General features: G+C 39.1%; 1 protein-coding gene across 1 annotated transcript in view; it reads right to left on the minus strand.

Moving 5' to 3' along the window:
- Positions 1 to 12,232: 12,232 nt before the first annotated feature.
- The window catches only part of LOC117494760 (cadherin-7-like), a 78,682-nt gene continuing 69,625 nt past the window's right edge, over positions 12,233 to 21,289 (minus strand). The window contains 2 exon segments of the mRNA XM_034145716.1: positions 12,233 to 13,683; positions 13,685 to 14,010. Of these exon segments, the coding sequence (XP_034001607.1) occupies positions 13,495 to 13,683; positions 13,685 to 14,010 (515 nt within the window). The 3' untranslated portion in view covers positions 12,233 to 13,494.

The following is a 21,289-nucleotide window of genomic DNA, read 5'->3' on the forward strand; positions in this document are numbered from 1 at the left end:
AGGCTTTAATAGGCCTTGTTTAGTGGCTATTCTTTGGCCAATGGGGGGAGGGGAGGGGATTTGTGGCAAAAACCAATCCGGGCGGGTTCCATGGGAAATCAGAAAACTCTATCAGAAATAAATACAGCGTTGAGAATGAGAAAACACATTGGCACGGTCTTAGGCTCTTCTGCAGAGCCCAGTGCCCTGAAATATTGAACACTGCAGCCTGTGATCGTTTAGTATTTAATAACTGTTTTCCATGCACATAACATTTGTGATTTTACTGAAAAAAATCTAAAAAAGGAATAATAAATGAATTTGTTTGTATTTCACCTTCGGTCGACACCATCCCTCGCTGCTGTTGCTTTTATCTGGATTTCCCCTTTACACATCACTCCAGCAGAGAACAACAACACCCCAGTCAACATTTTTCAAAATATATAATTGAGTGTGTGTATACGATACACAGCCTCAGGTCGTGTCCCCCCTCCTGTTGGTTGGTTGTGAGAAGTGTGGTGCGCTGATTCTTCGTAGCAAATCAATCACATATTGACAGTGCTCTGATCAAATGGGCGTTGAGGATTGTCAAATTGACAGGCAGCCATTGACAGCGCTCTGATGTGATTGGGCAGTGTCAGATTGACAGTAGCCCAATGTTGTTGGCGGGGCACAGTGGTTGGGGCCACACTTTAATGACATCCTTCCTTTGGTGTATCTGACCCTGTATTTACCCCTGGCATTGTCAAATAGTGTATTCAGTATGCACTTTAGTTTAGTACGGCCAATTCAGTTATCTTAGGCAGCCAGCCACATGTCTCTTCTTGCATTTTGGATGTCTGCGTGTCTCCATTGTGTATGCGCATATTGTGAGGCATGTGCTCTTGGAGTCAGAAAAAAAGCCATCGATGCAGTCCTCAGAAGTAGCACATCATTAATAACGGAGGGACCTTTGAAGATCCTGCATAAATGTCTAATTAGGTTTGGTAACCTTTAGGAAACTCAAGTGGGTGAATACTAAACAGGCCCGGAGATCTTGTACTGCATGGCAAACTAAGCACTCAACATGTGGGAGAGAGCACTGACATTGAGGAGGTTTGTTCCTCTGCCTGAAAGGGCATGCAATTTAAGTCACATTACAAGCACGTCTGAACTCATTGGCCAATTTCTAGCCAATTTATCGTAGTTACCATTGTGTGTATACACGTCATCGTGGCGGTAGAACAGAAATATGCAGTTTTTTTTTGTGCCCTTCATGCTGTGTTGATCATTGTTCAACATAACTGTGACAAGCACGGGTGGAATTAGGCAGACCCCAAAGTTTGAGTATTCGAGCCACCAGTCATGTTTGTGCTGATAGTGTTAGAAGGATGTGACCTGGAAAATACTGTGAAAAAGCACTAGGGCTGCTTTACACTATACTGTCCTTGTCTCTGGCTTGTAAACCCTGTATTAAAAGATGACAGCACTTGACAATAAAAATTCTGCCATGTTGTGTTATAACACACGCTGCTAGTTAAGCTCCAATCTTTAATGTTAGGTCAGAACATTGCTGGTTCACCTTGATTGTTGCTAGTTAACAACAGATCTCCTTAAAAATAACAAAGAGTTGACTTTAATAAGTGTTTGCAATGAAGAAAGAGACATTTAAATATGTTCTGTCCAGATATTTTGAAAACATGAAATCTGTCAAATTGAAGGGTAATATATTTGAATTGAAAGGCATCAAATCGATGTTAAATTGGAACAACAAAGATTGCTAAATGCAAATAACGTCACTGGCTCAAAACAAAGTCTATATTATATATGATATCTATATGTATGATAATAGTGATAATATTACTCTATTAGCATTACTAAACTAATGTTGACAGTTTTTTTTTTACCAACATTCTTTTGTCAGTACACCATTGACACTTTCTTTTTTTTCTGTCTGCCACACATCCCCTAGCCACTTACTTCACCAATATTACAAAATAAATAAAACAAATTATACATGACTGCATTGTGTTGCTTCTGCACTGGAACTCAATCACATTAAAGTTAAACATAACTGTCCAAATCACATGGCAAGTATTTGAAATCCATAGGTTTAAACACATTCATAGTAAATATTGTTATTAATGCGCCTATGGTTACCCCCGTATTCCCTGACTTTACTCCTATATATACATCTATATAGTGTACAGTATATCACTCAAAGTATATTGCATGCAAGGTTGAGACATGTATACAGTATATCATTTTTGTGTCTCCCAACTGATTTCGGGCTGTGTAGATTTTTCTAAAAATAGCCCCAGTGTGTCCCGGTCATGATACCTTTATACCCCCTGCTATAAAGCAATATAAACATACACATCCAAAGACATACATCACAGACACTCCAACATATTTATTATATGCACCCACAGACACACAAACGCACACACACGCAGGGTTGTCAGAGCGCGGTGTTAAATCAGAGGGGCTGTTAATGGAGGCGGACAGCTTGGCTGCTGTTTCATCAAAGTGCGGAGGAAATGCAGATCTGTGTCCTGCAGGATGGGGGGAATTGGATCAGCTTCCTTCTGTCTGCTGAATTTGAAACAGAAACCATTAGGGATTAGACAGCCTTTACCACCGAACAGTGACTTTCTAATGGCCGTCCACAGGAAATATTTACTCACTGTCTCGCATGTGTTGATCCGCCCATCAGGAGCCTAACTTGTCCCCTGGCCAGATAGCTTTATTTAGCTGCCTGCCATGTCGCAACCTTGAGGTTTTTTGTACGTATTTGATTGATACAAGAAGCCCTGAGCGGCTCAAACTTTTCTCCCCCGCTGTGTTTGCTATCTGTGTTATAATAGAAATACTGACTGGGCCTGCGATTTTTGATTGCTATTGATTATAAAGCAATAATGTGCTCAAAGAATAGCTTATGTAAGGACATATCCTCTCACCATCCCGTATATCTCTGTGAATCATATTGTTCTTGGCAATATTACAAAATATTTTACAATTCCGTATGACATTTGCATTCGTTTAATATAACATATGTTTGTATTAGTGTTGGATTTTGGTATTTACCTTGTGATTTTATTAAATAAAACACCTCTATGATTTTCTAGAAAAATATATCATATGGAATCATTGCAGTGATATGAAATTATATTTCACTTGGTTATCCATATTTCCTGATTCTTTATTTACTTGTCGTGTTTGAAGTCCTGGTAAACTTTGCCCCCTTAAACTGCTAAAAATAACATGCTAAAATGATTGTATCATGTTGACAATATATGAATTACTACACTCTACACAGATTATTTTAATCTGATGTCATGAAGAAGACACGTCTCATGTTTCAGATTTCACAAAGACATAATCAATTTGATATTCCATCATTTTTAGTCCATATACTGTAACTTAAACATGAAATATGGTAAAAAATAGAAAAGGTTAGAAGTAAAGAAGGTTTTTAAGACTTTTCATCAGTACACCTAAAGTTGGTCAGATATAACAATATTCCTGTTTTTAAAAGGATGCTTAGAACCAGCTTGGCACTTTTAATTATTTGTATCAGTTGATATACATATATGAGATACCATTTCTCTCATCGTTACATACTATTTGTAACTATTCTGCTTCTTTTAATTCAATTTCTTTAAAATCTACTGCTTCTACTTGAATTCCCAATACCAACTTTTTTAAATATCTACAAATAGTGGATTACATGAAGGATATCTGCAACATCTCTCTCTCCTTTAAAAATAAAATGACAATAAAATAAAAATGTTAATAAAAATGTTCCCGTCATTACTTTCCACTCCAACAGTTCATTACAAAGTAGAAAAGCAGTACGAATAATAAAGGCAGAGAGAGTCCCAAGTTTAAACAATTTATATTACATTCACATTTACAATACAATTTGTAAATGGAAATCATACTGTATTAAATATTTGTGGGAAATAAGTTGTATTTTGTGTTTCTCGTTTTGTTATTTTGTGTTATTCAAGGATATAGTTGTCTCATATATGGTTGGCAATATTTGCGGTGAAGTACTACACAAACATATAACTATGATGACCATTTGTGTACAAGGTTATTATTATTTTGTATATATCTGAAGAAAAGATGGTTTATTTGAGTTTGATCTGCTTTGCACAGCTGGAAGAAATTGCATCTGTTTTGAGGAGAGATTGTGAACTGCTGTAATGTATTTATTTGCTATTGGGCTGCTACTTTCACTAGTAGTACTTCTTCTTCTTTAAACCAGATTAACCCTGCTGGCTCATCAACACCTTTCCCTTATAAGAGTTGAGTCATTTCTGGCCTTCCATGTTTGTATTTCAATTTGAACCTCTGAAAACCCTTCGAGAAGTTCAGCTTCACTTCAGAGCAGCTACCTATTTAGTGTGTACGACAACAACACAAACAAGTTAGACTTCGTGCCATTACAGATGTCAAAACAAGGTATTAACTAAGACTAAATGCTGGAGCCAGCAATTCCATCCCAGCGTAGGAACAATCAACCAGATGTTTTGTCATTAGGTATCAAGGCAACGCAGTTCATCTCCACCATTCAACAAGGACAGAGTTTTTACAATAGCATTTAAACGAATCACTTCAAGGCTGATGTTATTTTTAAGAGAATCCATGTCAGCCCTTCGGGAACCATATATGCATTTTTTTCATGTTCCACAATCTGTCTCCGGCGCCTTTTTACTTCAAGGTGAAGGTCAGAGAAAGCAGTGTCTATTGTCTTCCTTGTGCATAAATTCGAGCCACAAATACAACATTTTACAAATTAATATAATCACGTAAAATACCATTATTGCTCTCCTGCCTCTCTTCATTCTGCTTCCCTCTCCTGAGAACAACAAAGAGAAGGTGTCAACTGGTTTTGCCATATTGATGGAGCCTCTGGTCTACGGAGACCTCTAATTTTCTGAGTGAACGGTCCCAGAAAGAGCTAATGATATGTTAATGCTGAATGGCAGACATTAGGGAGTCCAGATGACGGCAATTACCTCTCAGGGACGTGTCTTATATGGTTTTGTCACGCAAACAAACTCTGTAAATACAAATAACGTGCGAAACACGGCTGAAAGGACTCCGGGGTGGCTGACAAAAATGTCATGGATCTGAGAAAAGAATGGAGGAACTGGAGACCATGCGACTTAAACTCAAACAACAATAACGCCTCCACACTTTGTTTAGCTCGGAAACACAAAAGTGAGCGGCACCTCACTGTGAGTGATTTACATCTTTTATTTCCTATGAGAACAATTATACCGGTGCTTGTCTTACCTTTTCAAAAAATGTCACAAAACTTCATATGAAAACTTTTTGATTGTTCCATTTTGTTTGAAACTTTTTTCTGGCACCCTTTATGGCAGGCATATGGGAATAGAAGCAGAGGGAGCAGGTTAGTTTTGAACGGTAAAAAGATTGAAATATGCCACGGCTGATTGTTGAATTCCCAAGCTTTACCACTTGTACATATCCCCCTGTGTGGGTTTACCTGTGGATGTATCTCTGTTAGTATGTATGTGTTCCTGTTTGGCTAGGCTTAGCTGGAGATTGCCTCCCCCCCCCCACCCCCTCCTCTAGTGTGTGCAGCATATGGCCATTGTGATGGAGGGTAAAAGGAAATGACAGGCCATTTGAAGATGCTCTAGTCCCTGCTTCATGAATAATGCAGAGGGTGCATCGAGCAGGTTCTCAGCGCGGCTTCAAAGTTTATCGGCCTCCCCCTGTCTCCCTGGGAGAGAGACTACAGTGCTGTGGGGGAGATTAGGCCGACACTGAGCACAGACCTGGTCAAACTCAATTAAATACAACCAGGATAATTCCATCCTCTCATTGTGCCATTCGCTTTTATTATAAAAATAAACCCAGCATGCTCACACCTTGAAGGAAAACAGGCAGTGAATTATTAAGCAGGGCGTTGACTGTGTGCTTAGTTGCTTCATGTAAAAATATGTAAATTAGCGGGTGGCAGAAGACATGATCGATGAATATTTTCATTAATTATGTCACACAAACACCCTTAGATCAGCAGAGAGAAACATCTCCCACAGTGTTCAGACTTTGTTTCGCAGCTGAAGGACGGGAGACGGGGAGATTTAAACACAATGGTGGAACTTCGACGCACATAATTGGTGTTAAACCGTTGTTGATGGGTTGTAATAGTCCCACTGATAGATGATTTATAACTCATTCTGATTTGATTGTGCAATTCAGCTGAATATGACTCATAAAACCCCCCCGAACACCTACAGTAAATCTAGTGTTTGAATATGCATGTTTCCTTCCTCACTTTTCGGAGTCTTTTGAGATCTAATTAGCCCCGAAGCCCCTCCTGAAGGCAGATGTAGGCCTACAGAAACCCCCCCCCCTCCACCGAGGCTATTGTAGCATGTAACTATTTTCCGTGTCTACATGATAAACAAACACTTATGCCACCCACATATTCTGGGCTATATCAAGCCAGGCTTGGCTAATGATGATAAACCTACGTAAAAGTACAAAGTGCTGCTAATTAGGCCTATGTCGATTATGGCTCATTAATGCTGATGTTGCCTTGACATGTTTTTGCCAATCATCACTGGAGAGGGCTCCAGTGCATCATTTTCTAATTACCTTAATTCCTCATTGTACTGATGCTTCAAGCATGTTTGTATCTGTGGTCACGTGTTTAAAATGGAATTAGGGAGAAAAAAAGACCCAAAATGAACAAAAATACGGTTGTTTGAGCAGAACGTGGACTGTCCACTCGCTCCTATTCGATTCTGTATGAGACATTGCTCCAAAGAAATGTCTTTCAACCACCCAAGGAAAAGAAAATGGATGATGTAATAAGCACTTATTTCAGGGTGAGATTTCAAAGCTCAGAATGGGAGAAAGTCAGAGAAAAAGTTAGAAAAACTAGAATCCTTTACAACCTGAAATGTGATGGTTTTAATAGTAATAGAAACCATCACATTCTGTAAGTGCAAATACATTTGTATGTTTTAAACCTCGCCCCATTGATTTCCACTGGAAGATCTTGCAATGATTTGTTGTTTCTGATCTGAGCATTTTAGTTTCTCATCCTATTCCAGTACATTTTTCATCCACATCTTTATCATTCTAGCAATCTTGTTGGATATACACGTAACCATTGATGGGTTTATTTAGAGTTTTGGTCCTACATTTCTCTTCTTTTGCACCCTATTACCCTAATCTTGCCACTTTGACCTACTTTTCCACTCGTTGCTTTCCCCAGGCGCCTCAGGACCAAGCTGTTGCACTCCCACTCACATCTCAAGAGAATTATTTATATTGCCCAGGTCTGGGACCAGTCTAATTTGTGTGGAACTATAGAATACACAAACCTCAGGTCTGACATTTCTGTTGCTGAAGGCAGGCAAACTGTGAGCGCTGCTGAGAGATGGAGAATAAAACATGGCGCTGCAACGGCCTTTGATCTTCCTTTCCCTCCTTTTCTCTTGTTCAAAGGCCCAGTGAGGAGGGGTCCAGCTGATGGGGGGTGCGGGGGCCACCAACAGGCAGACCGGGGTGGCTGACCAGCACATTATTTATTTTGTTCTGCGTGAGAGCAAGAAAGACGCAGAGAGAATTTTCTTTGGAGTTTTCTTTCATGCTGGGTAATCGCAGAAAGAAATATTCACACGCATGCATTAATATGCAAGTCCCCAGTTGGTTTAAAGTAAGCTTATATTCAACTCATTCCTCCACATCTTTGCAAGAGAGGGGCATGTTATACTTAAATGATCCCACCTGAAAGACATTTATACCTTTATATGGAATTCCTCGCAATAAATGCTTCTATTTTTGGTTGTTTATAATATATTTAATGTTGTGGTGCATACATAAAAGTAAAACAAAAATTTAAAATTAAAATATAACAGTATTTATATAGAAATGGAATGGAATAAATAAATAGGCTACACCTGGTTTCTACACACTATACTGGGCCTTATTTCGACATAAAATACCATGTTTTTCTTTTGCATTTTATCGAAATGAGATTTTTTTCAACATGCCATATTATGACTTTTCTGTCATAATTTACTGTTATATTTTACTATATTTTTTATTATTTTAAATATTTTTCTAGTTCTCTATCTGTGTTTTTATAAAATGTTTTACTTTTATGTATATGCACCACGACATCAAGTCAAATTCCTCCTACGTATACCTGGTAATAAACCTGTTTCTGATTCGGTTTGTGCTGGAATTAAATCTATTATAAACAACGAAAAAGAGAAGGATTTATTGAGAGGAAACATCACTGTTAATCTTCTCCTTCCAAGAGTTTGACACAAAACCATCATTCTAGAAATGACAGTCTCTGGATATGGGCCCCTGTGTGTCAGGGCAATCTGTTGATGATGCATTATGATAAGAATTGAGTGAAGTGACTCTTTACTGCCAAGGGCCTCCAGAGGGGCCCCGACCAACACCAGTAATCAACCAAGGTCGAGATTGAGCCCCCGATAGAAGAGGGTCCCTGATTGCTCATAAGTAGCCCCCGGCAGCCGTCATTTAAGACACTCTTCCTGATTTTGATTGACAGCTGGCCAATCCAAATCAACTTCCTGTCGCAGCTGCTATCAGTGCTGGAGTTTACATCATATATCTATGTTATCAGCTAAAAGAATGTGATGCACCAGCTGCTTTTTGCTATAATATCACTCAAATCTCTCTAGGAATTATCTTTTTTATAAAGCTCACAAAACAAACCGCTTCAGGGGAAACAGAGGAGAGCTGTTTTTGAGTTTCAACTGTGTAACTGTCGCTAAACGACCTCTAAAGTGTTGTTTCTGAGTTTCAGAACTACATTTTTAAAGCATAACAGTTTAAAGTAAGAATATATATCTTCACATCAGATATCAGCCTTCAAGATATATTTTGTCTCAATGTTAATGCAGCTACACTGGTTGACTTAATGCTAAATATGCTATTGGTCAACCCCCTTGTTAAGTGACTTATATGTAGATTTTTTGGGGGCATTTTTGTATCTTAATCTTCATTTTTGGTTTAAGATTCAACAAAGATTATATCTTGATTATCTATAATGTATTGCATAAAATGTTAATGTCCATGTAATTCTTCGCGATATCTGCGGTCATCAGGTAAGCGCCTTCTTACTAAACCTTTTAAATACTCTCTTAATCTACACTAGTCTCAAGAATGTTTGCAATAATTTATTTTAATTCTATATATTGCACCTATTTCATTCTATTTCTTTGCATTCAGCCCTTTTCCTCTATTGTTATGCGTTTGTGACCACATAGCATCCCAATTAGTGTTCTACTTTGTGAACCTCTGCCTTTTAAAAGTGAAATGTACCTAGCTAGCATTAGCGAGCATAAGATCTTGTTATTATTGTAGCATTGAAATTGCGCAAAGGTGCATTTTATTCCTTACTCAAAAAAACGTTTTGTCTGTAAGAAAGTGATGTTTCTTCTCCAAAATGTTAAATATTCTGGCATTCAACTGTTAAAACAAGAGGACAATGTTTATTTATGTTCAGGGGCCTCATTTATAACGCCTTGCGTAGGATTGACGTGAGAAGGTTGCTTACGTAGTACAAAGCAAAAAAATAGGTACAGAAATGTTCCGACATTTTCCGATTCACAAAACATTGCGTACCGGTGAGGGAAGTGCGTACCGGCACTTCATACGCCTGTTTCCCTTTATAAATCACAATCGACTCGAAATGCGGCGCAGCTTTTGCAGGCTTCACGTAACGCCCATATTTGCCTATAAATAGTCAAAGAAACGCCCATTCATTCATTCATTTTGACTGACTGCATGAAGAAGATCGCAGGAAATGACGACCGAACAGCTAAAAAAGACATCTCACACCGTGTCAGATTTAGGTTATTTTGGGGAGGTCGAGATAAATCATATTGTTTGGTGGATGCAGTTTGAACCAGAGTAGCAGCATGGAGGTCGGATCGTCACCAAAATAAATAAATAAGTGGTCCGAAAAAAGTTAATGACAAAAAAAATACACATAACCTTCCTCAGGCAGTGTGTTTGTCCCGGGGACAGGAGACACCCCCTTGATGAGAAACTGTAAGAAATGATCGGGGAATCCCTCCGGAGTGGAGTCATGACGACTGGATCTGAATTATTTTGTTGTATTTGGTGGTTTGTGTTCCAGCTGTCGATCAGCAACTATATATCCATAATCCACCAGTTAAAGGAAATACAACTAATGTGTTGTGTATTAGCTGTACAATTTACCACATATGGTGTTCTTAGTTTCCATACCTCCTGTGTTTTACGAGCGACTTATCAAGTCTTGGCAAACGGCATAAAACACGATTAAACGTGATAGTATATAAAACCATGCTCGTATCTACAACCTATAGAAATGCAAAACGGCGTCAGTTTAGACGTTATTCTGTCCTCCTGCTTACCGCATCATTTATGAGAAAACATTTCATAACATTAACACAACATATTCGAGGTGGTTTTAAATAACATATCCGTATTTATTTATTTCTCCAAGTTATGTTTTTGTGTGCACTGAGGAGTCTCAAACAGGCGTTTGTTTAATCATTTTAAGATTGGCTTTAATCAATGTTTGAAAATGAATTCTTCATATGATAAATGAGAGGTAACATTTTATTTATTTCCACATATTTCTCTCCATTCTTCCTTCTGCCAACGGTGTCGCAGTTTCTCGTCTCTCCCGTTGTTGTGCTTAGTGCGTACGCATGGGTTACAGTTTGCGTGGAGGACCGCACATTTTCCCGTCAAGTTAGTATTTTATAAATCGCAAACATTGCGTAGAAACTGGCGTACGCCATTTTTTGAGCGTATATCCCTTTATAAATGAGGCCCCAGGTCTCAGGGTGTTTTTTTTATGACTCGATTTGGAAAGTTTTATCAAGCAACATCATTTGGTGAAAATGTTGTCCAACTCCACTACAAAGGTGTTTCATTTAATAATTTCCACATGAAGCTTTCTTGCTCTTTAAAGCTCTTACATGTGTGATATTGAATTAGCGATGCAAGAGGATATCATGTATCTGTGAATATAACCGAGAACTCTCCACATCTCTTCGTGTTAATTGCATCATAATGAGCACACTGTGACCCTGGTTACTCCTGACTCACACTTAAACATTCTCAGATGTCTTGTTTTTGCCAGGTTCAAAGCTTTGGAAACTGTGTCAATACCTGTAAGGAGATGGCATATTTACCAGGAGACAATGCATAACAAGTTCATTGCAATTGCTTGCATCACTGTGAATCATACAGCTGTATGCATAAACCTCTGAGCTGTCGAGACGCGGAGACAGCGCTGTGACAAAAGTCGACTACTTTAGAACCCACGTCTTCGTCGTGGTGGGTCATCAACTGAGCGGATTTTGCACGCTTCAAAACAGTTATTATATTACTTTGACATGCTATATTATGACTTTTCTGTCATTTTTAAACGACATACTACGCCTGGTTTCTACACACTATACCGTGCCTTATTTAGACAGAAAATACCATGTTTTTTTGTTGTTATATTTCAACATACTATAATATGTCATTTCTTCTGATATTTTCGACATACTACACCAAGTTTCTTTTCTGATATTTTCGACAAACTATACTACTGTATGTACTTATTTCAGAACATTTCGACATACTATATGTCAATATAGACAATTTATTAAAATTCTATATACATGTAAAAATAAGCCTTGTTGAACTTTAGTGGAGTATAAACAGTTGTAGTTAAAGGTAACACTCAATGTAAATATGCATGTAAGGTATAGATAAATAGTACTTTTTTGGGGAGTAATTAACTTGATAAAGGGCAGATATCAATGAGAGCAAACGTAAATATATATATTAAATAAGAAGAAATAATCTATTAAGAAAACATTTCAACTTTTTCCTTTGTTGTATGTAGTATGTTCCAGTGAGGACTTCCAATACTTCCACACTGTGTACGTGTCTTTGTCCGGGGAGTTGCTGTATTTGAATGCACTTTTCTTCCTTGGACTGTTAGCCTCGGTGGAGCGCCTCCATCAAAAAGAGATATGAAAGACAACAAATACATTCCCCTCCCTCTCCCTCTCTTGTTCTTGGAGCTCCCCAAATGCCCAGCGATGAGCACCGTTCTCTTTCTTGTTTTCTAAATCATTGATGAATCCTCTTTGATCCCGGTTCAACTTTATTTCTACTGAGTCACGATGGAATGAAACAAATCCCTTCACTCTTTTAAGGAACTGAATGTCAATTTTATTTTCAGCAAAAAGGATAAAAACATCATTTGCACAATTCTGCCTCTTCAAAATAAATAATAATACATAATTGGTTGTACATGTTGGCACCCAATCGTAACATAATTAGTTTAAGCTGGAAAAACAACATATCACACTGTGTCCTTTCACCATTATTTAACAAACAAGTGATTTCATTTCTGAATGACAATATATGCTGGACTCTGCAAACTACAGAAGCAAAATGCAGTTACTTACAAAGTTCATCTAGATAAGGACTGTCACTTCAGAAACAATTCTTTTTTCTGGAGTCTAGGTGGCATGAACCTCGCTATCAAGCACAACAAGGACGGATCCTTCAACAAAGATTTCTCATGTAGAAGGCCCCCCCGACTCGTATAAAAGCAGAACAACCAAATGTTGACATTTCAGAGCTCAGAAATCATACATTGGACTTATAGAAAGGCGGTAGACTCAGACAAACACTACATTGCAACATCTGCAAAATGTACTGTTAGGAGAATAAAATAAATGATACTTTCCTCTTCCTCCCAGTGAAGACATCAAACCGACATGTCATTCTTTTGATTACTTGCACAACTTACAGTATGTCTTCACAACGAGTGTTTGTTTATTCTGTACGAGTGCAGCTACACTTCTCATATAGTGTCGAGAGGTATGAATAATGTTCAACATATTTATGAAAAACAGCTTCTCATTACCCTGATCCCCAACCAAAAGAAAAGAAGAAAATAAGCCCACAGAAATTGTTGTCAAATTTCAAATGAACAGTCAAGTGACTGCTGATTAGCCGCCAGGGACACAGTATTTCATGAGAAACTTCAATGTTTGTTTTTTTAGCACAAAGATAGCAAAGGAATGCATCAAAGCAGAAGAGTGCTGGGCCCGTGCCCATCGCTGGAATGAAAGGACAGGTGCCTCCCCGTAAAAATGTTCCAACATGTATGCATTCTGCAGTCAATGGTTGGACTGGAGCCTAAAATCTGCAACCTTTAATGTCTTTTGAACACGAGGTCTCCTCCTCAGTCAAGCCACTTTTGAAGTCTGTCAAAACTCACCATGGCACGCTTTTGAAGAATCCACACAAGGAGGTAAACAAACCAAAAAAACCTTTGATGTCAAAGTGTTTCTCTTTCAATCTCTCTTGTGTTGAATCTTTTCCCTCATTGCACTAAGGCAGACAAAATCATTTTTCTCTGACAATAAATTACTTTTTTTTTTTTTTTTTTTTTTTTTTTATAGTTTGAGAAATGTTAAGAAAGACATTGAGGGGCTATGAGAAGACACTGGTGCCGTCGCTGTTGCCGTACAGGTCGGCCAGCTTTTTGAACCGCGGCCCCCAGTTGCTCAGATAGTCATAGTTCTGATCCGAGTCTGTACTTAGAGACTCCAAGGAGCTTAGTGACTCCGCCACAGAGCCGCTGCCTTCAAAAGCATACGTCTGTAACGAGTCATAGGGGGGGGGCCGACGGGTCCACGTCAGCATCTTTGAGTCGCTCCCAAATAAACTCTCGAAACACCACGTTGTCCGGCAGGGCCTTATAGGGCGGGCGAGCGGTTGATGGGTAATGAAAGAAGGTGGGGGTGTCCGGTGTGACGTCCCGCCTCACGTTGGGGTCCCTGATGACGTTCAGGTTGCGGAGGGTAACCATGTCGAAGGCCTCCGTGTCCTCCTCGCCCCCCCCCTCGTCGTCGTAGCGCACAATGTTCTCCCTGATGTCCCGCTCCTCCTCCAGGATCAGGGGCTCCTTCCTCCTGCGACGCATCGTCACTATCAGCAGCACCATCACTGCGGAGAAGAGGAGAAGAAGAGAAGAGAAGGAGACGCGTCCAAGTCAATATTCAGTGACTATTCTGTGCCCAGTCAGAGGAAAATATGCAGGGATATGGAACTTTTCTATGAGCTGGAAACAGTGTGACAGCAACCAGGGGTGATTTAAGCCAGGGGGGATGGCAGAGGGATATGATATACAAAATAACATTTACAGTACACTATATATATATGATAGGTATTCATTCACTATCTTTTGAATATATGTATACATATTTACATTAAAGCAAAAGATTCAAGCTAAAATATACATGCCAAAGTAATAGAGTAATAGATAAATGTCTCATCTTATATATATATCATAGTTTAATTTGTATTAATGTATGATATGAATTGAATGAATTTGTGTTCCTGATAAAAGACCTTGTTGTTCTTGCTTATGTTTGAAATGTAGCAGTTTGTTTATATGTGTGTATTTGTGTATAGATGTTGCAACTATACAGAGCTTTATCAATACTGTGTATAACTATGGTCACGCTAATAAAGCTATTGAATTGAATTGATAAATGGTTGAAATAGTAAGGTAAAATAAATGGATACTTGTTTCAAATTGTGGGCTAGAAATGTCCTCCTTTTATATAATTGACAGTTAAAAAAGACCCTGTTTAAAACCAAACGAACACATTAGAAACATGGCAGTGGTGTCAGTGAAGGTGTTTTTGACTTCAGATGACTGGGCTATGGGGGGGGGGCACACAGTTGGGAGAACCACTGCACTATGAATACAATTAGAGTTTACAAAACTAAACCTGCATGCACTCCTCTGAGGTTTCCCCCTCCTACATTTCACTTCAAGACTCCAACAAAGTGGAATGTGTGTCCCTGTGAGATCCTACAGAACCCCTCCTCCAGCCCCTGCTCCCTCTCCCATACATTGCTGCTGAAAATAACTCTACGCCCAAGCAAACTGGCAAATGTCTAATGATCCTCTATCCATCAACGTCAAGCTGGTGCCAGTGAAATATCGCTCCGTGGGCCCATATTTCTTTTTTCCTTTCTCCACGTGTAGCTGTCGCAGGCTGAGGAGAAGGGGGCCGAGGAACCACATCCAAACCCCACTTCACACCCTCTAATAAGGGAGCAAATGGAAAGGATGGAATGGAGGGAAATGTCACATGGAAAGGCAGCAGGAGATGAATGGTTGGCTGTTTGGTGACCCTACAAATACTCAGTAAGGTCCCTTCAGTTTAATAACCACTGCTAATATCTGTGACAACGTATTTAGAGCCGAAAGCCAAACATTTCTGTGTTTCCATTTCATTTTCAGGAACTCTGAATTCTATTCCATTCAGTAGGGCTTCACCAAAGTGAATTACAAAGTGGCACATTGAAATAGAATATTCTCAGTGCTTTCCAGCAAAAAGCTCTTTAGGGTTTAATGCCTAGAAGGCAGTCACGATGCTTCAGAGACTGGAAGCGGGCCAACATCCAATCGCGTCGCACGAGGAGGAGCAGGTGGATGGCCGGGCATACAAATAGTGAGTTTGTGTCAGGTTCTGTACCGAGGGTCCTATAAGAGATGATTTCCAGCCCCAGACAGTTGAGCAAACACCACTAAGATACGCCTCTTCATAACACATGCTGTACACTAAATGAAAAGCAGAAGCAAAGGAGATCCATTTAGAGCTACAAAGGCTTTTTGCTGTAATTGAATTGTTTAAATGATCTACCAGGCTGAATCGATACAGAACAAGGTGAGTTTTCTGCGCTGCCCTTTTCGTACCAGCATGCAAGACTTTCTCATTAGAGCGGTTCTTGTTTTTCTTTTTTCTCCAAATGCTGTGTGGTTCTGGTAAAACTGGGACTGATTATTCTCTCATTTGATGTCTCAGTGCTGCAGTTTAATTTCTGAGAGGTGTATCAAATAACAAGTGTCTGTAGGGAGGGAGAGTGTATAGGTATGTATAGGTATGTGTGTGTTCTGTTGTGAAGATCATGTTTGTAGTACTTTTGTGTACTTAGTAAATGTATTTACCTACATTAGAGGTTATGAAAGATGTCTGTCTTTCTGTTTTGAATCATTCTGGAATCAACTGCTTTCATGATGCATCTTCCCTTTCACAATACAAAGCCTAGATACATGGCATCACTGCCTACCAGAGAGCATTTATGTTAGGAACAACATCAGTATGGGTTATTGGTAGCTCTGCAGAACACAGAAGAATATCAGACAATGGCACAAACAGTAATATGCCAAGGTTGAAAAGCTATTGATTCCTGCTTTAAGTTTTCAGGGCTTAAAGCACACAGTGGTCAATGAAGTCCAACAGGATATACAACAATGATCAAGTGAATGAAACTCCTTGGCTAAAAAGTATTCTTAATCAAACTATCAATAGGATAAATGTGTCAGCTGATATTGAAAACAGAATGTTCTGCTGGTGATTCAGAGCCCTTTATGTGATGGCGCGGAGCATGCTGCTACAGTTTAGCTGCTGATTAACGGCTTGATTTAATGGAAGATTAATCGACCAGCTGTTCAGCATCCGCTTTACATAAGAACAGCATGGGTCCTTCTCATGGCCAACATATAAACCAAGGTGGACAGAATTTGTTTGAGTTTATATTAGAGTATTAGTTTAAATTATAAAAAGTAACTGCAATCATGCTGCATTTTTACTGTAGGAAGACTAACCATTTGTTTTAATCTAAAACCTATTTTAATTTCTTGTCAGCTTTCATTCAAGGGAATGTCATTAGGATCACTTTAGACGTTTTATCTTGTTCTGTATTTATTGTAATATTGTTGCCATGAAAGGTGCTATACAAATAAAGTGTATTATTATTATTTGAATAGCAAAGTAACCACTTGGTGTTGGATTTATTCTCAATTATTTGATTTATTGAAATGTGAAAAATGTCTAAAGAGCACAATGTGATTTCTTAAAGATTCTTGTTTAGTGTGACAAAAATAAAATCAGCTGTTCCTCATATTTAAAAAAGGGAAACAAAACTGTAACCAGGCAACATGTAGCTCTCTGTTTCTGTTGTAACTCTAGTTGCTGACGTTGTAGCTATACGAGAACAGAGAAAAGAAGTGGAGGAGAGCTGTAAAGAAAAGAAAGGTGTCTGTCTAGACACCTGCAGAGGTCTCAGGCGCCCTCGTCAACATGACAGATTTCACTCTCCTCCATGGATGACATTGCCACATTCTGCAACCCAGCATGATGAAGGGCATAGAAACAATCAGAATCTGCAAACACAAATCCTCCACGTGATTGGCTTGTGTATCGGTCGACTGTATGTTTGCATGATTCAAACTGCTTTTATGGTTCCTTTGTTGCCGATGTTATCTGTCACACTGTTATTTCTGTCTGTATTATATGCTGCTTTTTCATGTGTTCTATGAATCCTTCTGCAAGCTGTTAGCACTCCTTCCTCCACATTCCCTTACAAGAGGCCTTTTAAGCTTCTGCCAAACCGTCATTATAAAGACACATCTGCTCTTAATTGACTTCGAGCTCATTTCCTTTTCTTCTTTTATTTGAACCAAGTCAACCAGTGTGATTCCAAATAATGACACAGTTTAAACACACATTTGCAGGTTACAATGTGCACAGCGGAGCTTGGAGATCAGATCTGGGAAAAAGAAATGGTCTTGTGTCTGAATAGAGACTCATACATAGAGACACATACAGAGGGGATAGCACTCGAGACGGAGACAAAGAAATAAAGATTGACAGAATCTGGTAAGCAATGCTCGGACAGAAAGAAGTGTCTGGATATTCTGATTGCTACATCCTAATGTCCTAATTGGCCCACTGGAGGATTGAGTCATATCTGACCTGTAAAAAAACCCATAACAAGATAATGATTATCTCAGTAGTTCCAATATTTGACTGTATCATTAAAAAATGTTTTTATATGACATTTACAAAGGGGAAAAAAAAACTGTAATTGTACCGAAGCATTTTCAGGAATATAACTGCTAGGAGTAGAGGACAAGCTCTGTAATTACATCTAAAAATATCAACGTATGATTAATGACCACTTAGCTTATGAGTACGTAGAGCCTGAGTTAATGTGCACGCAGCTCTGCTTTACAGGCAGGCAGGTGGAGACCGCTCACTTTACCCACTGTTGGGATGGAGGCTCTCAGACACAACTGATGAATCCTCAGAAGAGTGGAGAGTGGCACGCTGAAGAGCCCTCCACTCACAGCCTTCTATTGTAGTTATTAGACTAATGACAGGCAACTAGCATCAGTGCTGCTCTCACCTGATCACATACAGAGACTGATGGAGGAAGAAAAGCTGATTTAAGAGTGTGTGCTTAAGTACAATCTTCAGGTGCTTTACTTGAGTATTTCCATTTTAGCCTTCTTCAAACGTCACTACATTTCTGAGGTAAAGGTATTTTTTACTTCGCTATGTATTTGGCTTGTTTAGTTACATTATAGAATGTTATAATACAATATATGATACTATATAATACGTTGAGCTACCCAGCAGTGTTTCAAGTCATTGAAATGAGCTTCACTTTGAGCAGTTCCAACATTAAAGTGATGAAGCCTATTATTTTTAAAACTAATTTGAATCCTGTAGGTACTTTTACTTCTGGTACTTTAATGATAAGTGGAAAGGAAGGTACTTTGATGATATAGTACTTTTGATTTGTGCGATTTTAAATGCAGGATGTTTCAACAGAGGCTGTGGTACTTTAACTAAAGTAAAAGCTCTGAGGAATTATTCTGGTCCTTTTCAGCCTCTAAGGACGACAGAAGCCCGGGTTTTATTCCGTCTGGTGTCTCATTCAAAACAATACAATCGCATGCAATCACAGCCTCAATTGCTATCTACAGATTGAAAGAGGTCTTGATGGAAGAGCATCGAGGACGATCGGAATAAGGACCGCTTTTAATACAAGGGAAGATGGAAAGAGGGGAAGAATATGCACATAGAGGAAAAAGAAAAGAGGCTGATACAATTGAGCAACGCAGGATGATGAGGACACACACACACACACACACACACACACTCACAGGCGACTCGGAGGTATATTAAACTGGGGGCATTAGTTCTAAGCCTGTGGCCATGCTGTGCACAATAGAGCCATCTTTCATTAGCGATGCCGGTTCAGGGCTGGTCCGAAACATATTTGCTCTTGTTGCTCTTTTGAAGTTTTCATTTATCAAGAAAAGTATGATCTGCAGTAGGAGCAAGGCAACCTTAAAGGGACAAGGGCAGAGATGAGCCCATCACTTTTATTGTATATACTGTTTAGGTGCTCATCAGCTTTCAATGACGATCACCTGAGCATTAAACAGCAACTGTGCCCTGATGTGGAGCCGCTCCGTCTGAGGGCTTTACGAGCGGGAAACAGCCAGGAGGTTCCGGCTCAGTGCTGCAGCATCTTCAAGCTTATGCTAATGGTTCTCATGTGTACGTGTCTTTATGAACCTGGTGTTACAGTAGGACACAGAGGCAGAGCAGGGCCTGCCCTTGGAAGTACACATCTCTATGACCTTTATGATAGGTTTATAGAATACACTGAGATGAATCCGGGGGAATGAGCGCCTTTTAGGAAGGACAATGATCTCAAATCTCATCCCTGACTCAGGCTACCTTCTGGCACTACTTTCTTTCAGTAAACGCAGGAGGAGCACTGTCACATAAATGACACAGAATCTTTTTTTATTATTCTTTATTATTATTATTAAAAAAAAAATGTCTGACATGTTCAATAAATTGACTAATAAAATAAACAATAAAATAAATAATAGAGCATAAATATTTTGTTTATTTGTGTTTCCAATCAGTTGTTCATACTTTCTTTTTCAGAATAGTGCTATCACAGCTAGTATTTTGGACACATCTTTCAGCTTTTAAAGGTTAACATATATAGTATTTAATATAGTCAAGGTTAAATCTTTGGATGACCATATTCCTTCAATCCATGTTTATATATTTGATCATCTACTGGGTCCAGCTTGACTCTAAGGCAAAATGAAAATACTCCACCAAAACCCAGAATACTCACTCTGGTTAATTGATCGTGTTGGCAGGATTTCAGTTGTATTTCACGAGTAGAAATCCAGGCTGCTTTTCAGAGCTGACTGACCCAGGTCACATGCATTTAACAAAGAGGAAATGTGAGGGGAAGATATCTCCCTCCAGGTTTGACATGTGCACGACCTCCAGATGCAACTTTGTTTTGGAAAAAGCTTCTCTCAACCGCCCGCAGAAAGCATAAGAGTGAGGATAGGTCTGAATGAATACTGAGGTGTTTCGCAGTGAAGCATTATATCTACATCCTCGCCACTTAAATCTGAACCTACAGATGAACTGCAAAGATTGTTGGCTTGAATATAGTCCCGCTGCAACAAAGCCTGCGAGCTGCTTCAGGCAGACGCGTCCAAAGCCATGCGGTGTTGGAGTCTATTAAGCTATCAATGCCCTGCCCACTCTTTTGCTTTGCTAAGGGAATGGGCAAACATTATTATGTGGGAACAGGCGGTCAGAGGAGGGGGGGGGGGGGGGGAGTTTGTGTTTTTTGTTAGCTGGAAGAAAAGTACTAGGATTTTATTGGAGAGCAGGGGGGAAGATTTGTCTCTCAGATTCATTCCACACTAGAGAGATTTATTACAAAGCAAATATCATCTGATTTAGTACACATCAAGGTATAACCTCTTCCAGATGTAACTCTTATTTTATGATATCATAATAAAGAATGGCTCAAATATTTGAACATTCACCATGTTTAAGAGTTATTCATTTATAATTGTGAGAAATTGAATTTAGTAATGATTTTTCATGTTAAGGAGTCGGACATTCTTTAAGATTCCAACCTCTCCAATTCCCCAATCTTTTTTGGGGTAGCTAATTTGATTTGTTTTGATCACTAACTGCTGCATATTTTTTTCTGCATTCACCAATGTTGGTCATATTTCATTTGCAGAACAATGTTCATTGGGAGCCTTAGCTACTTTCTGACATTCAGTGATGTTCGTTCTCTACAATACTAGCTGTAAATTACACGTTTACTACAAAGAGCATAGCTACCTTGCTCTGTTGTTGAAATGAAGGACTTCAGCAACTCCTTAAAAAAGGTTTACTCCGCACAAAGATGCCAGATTACTGCCTCACTTCATAGCAATATGTGCCTCTTTGAGTTGGCTTTCAACATCAGGATCTATTAGCTGCTGATACTGCTAAATGTCTAATTGCTTTCCTGCAGATCTACATTTGGGAGATGTCTCAGCTTTAGCTTGTTTTCTAATCATGTGCTCCTGCCATTT

This window comes from Trematomus bernacchii, unplaced genomic scaffold (genome assembly GCF_902827165.1).
Source record: "Trematomus bernacchii unplaced genomic scaffold, fTreBer1.1, whole genome shotgun sequence".
NCBI classification, from domain to species: Eukaryota; Metazoa; Chordata; class Actinopteri; order Perciformes; family Nototheniidae; genus Trematomus; species Trematomus bernacchii.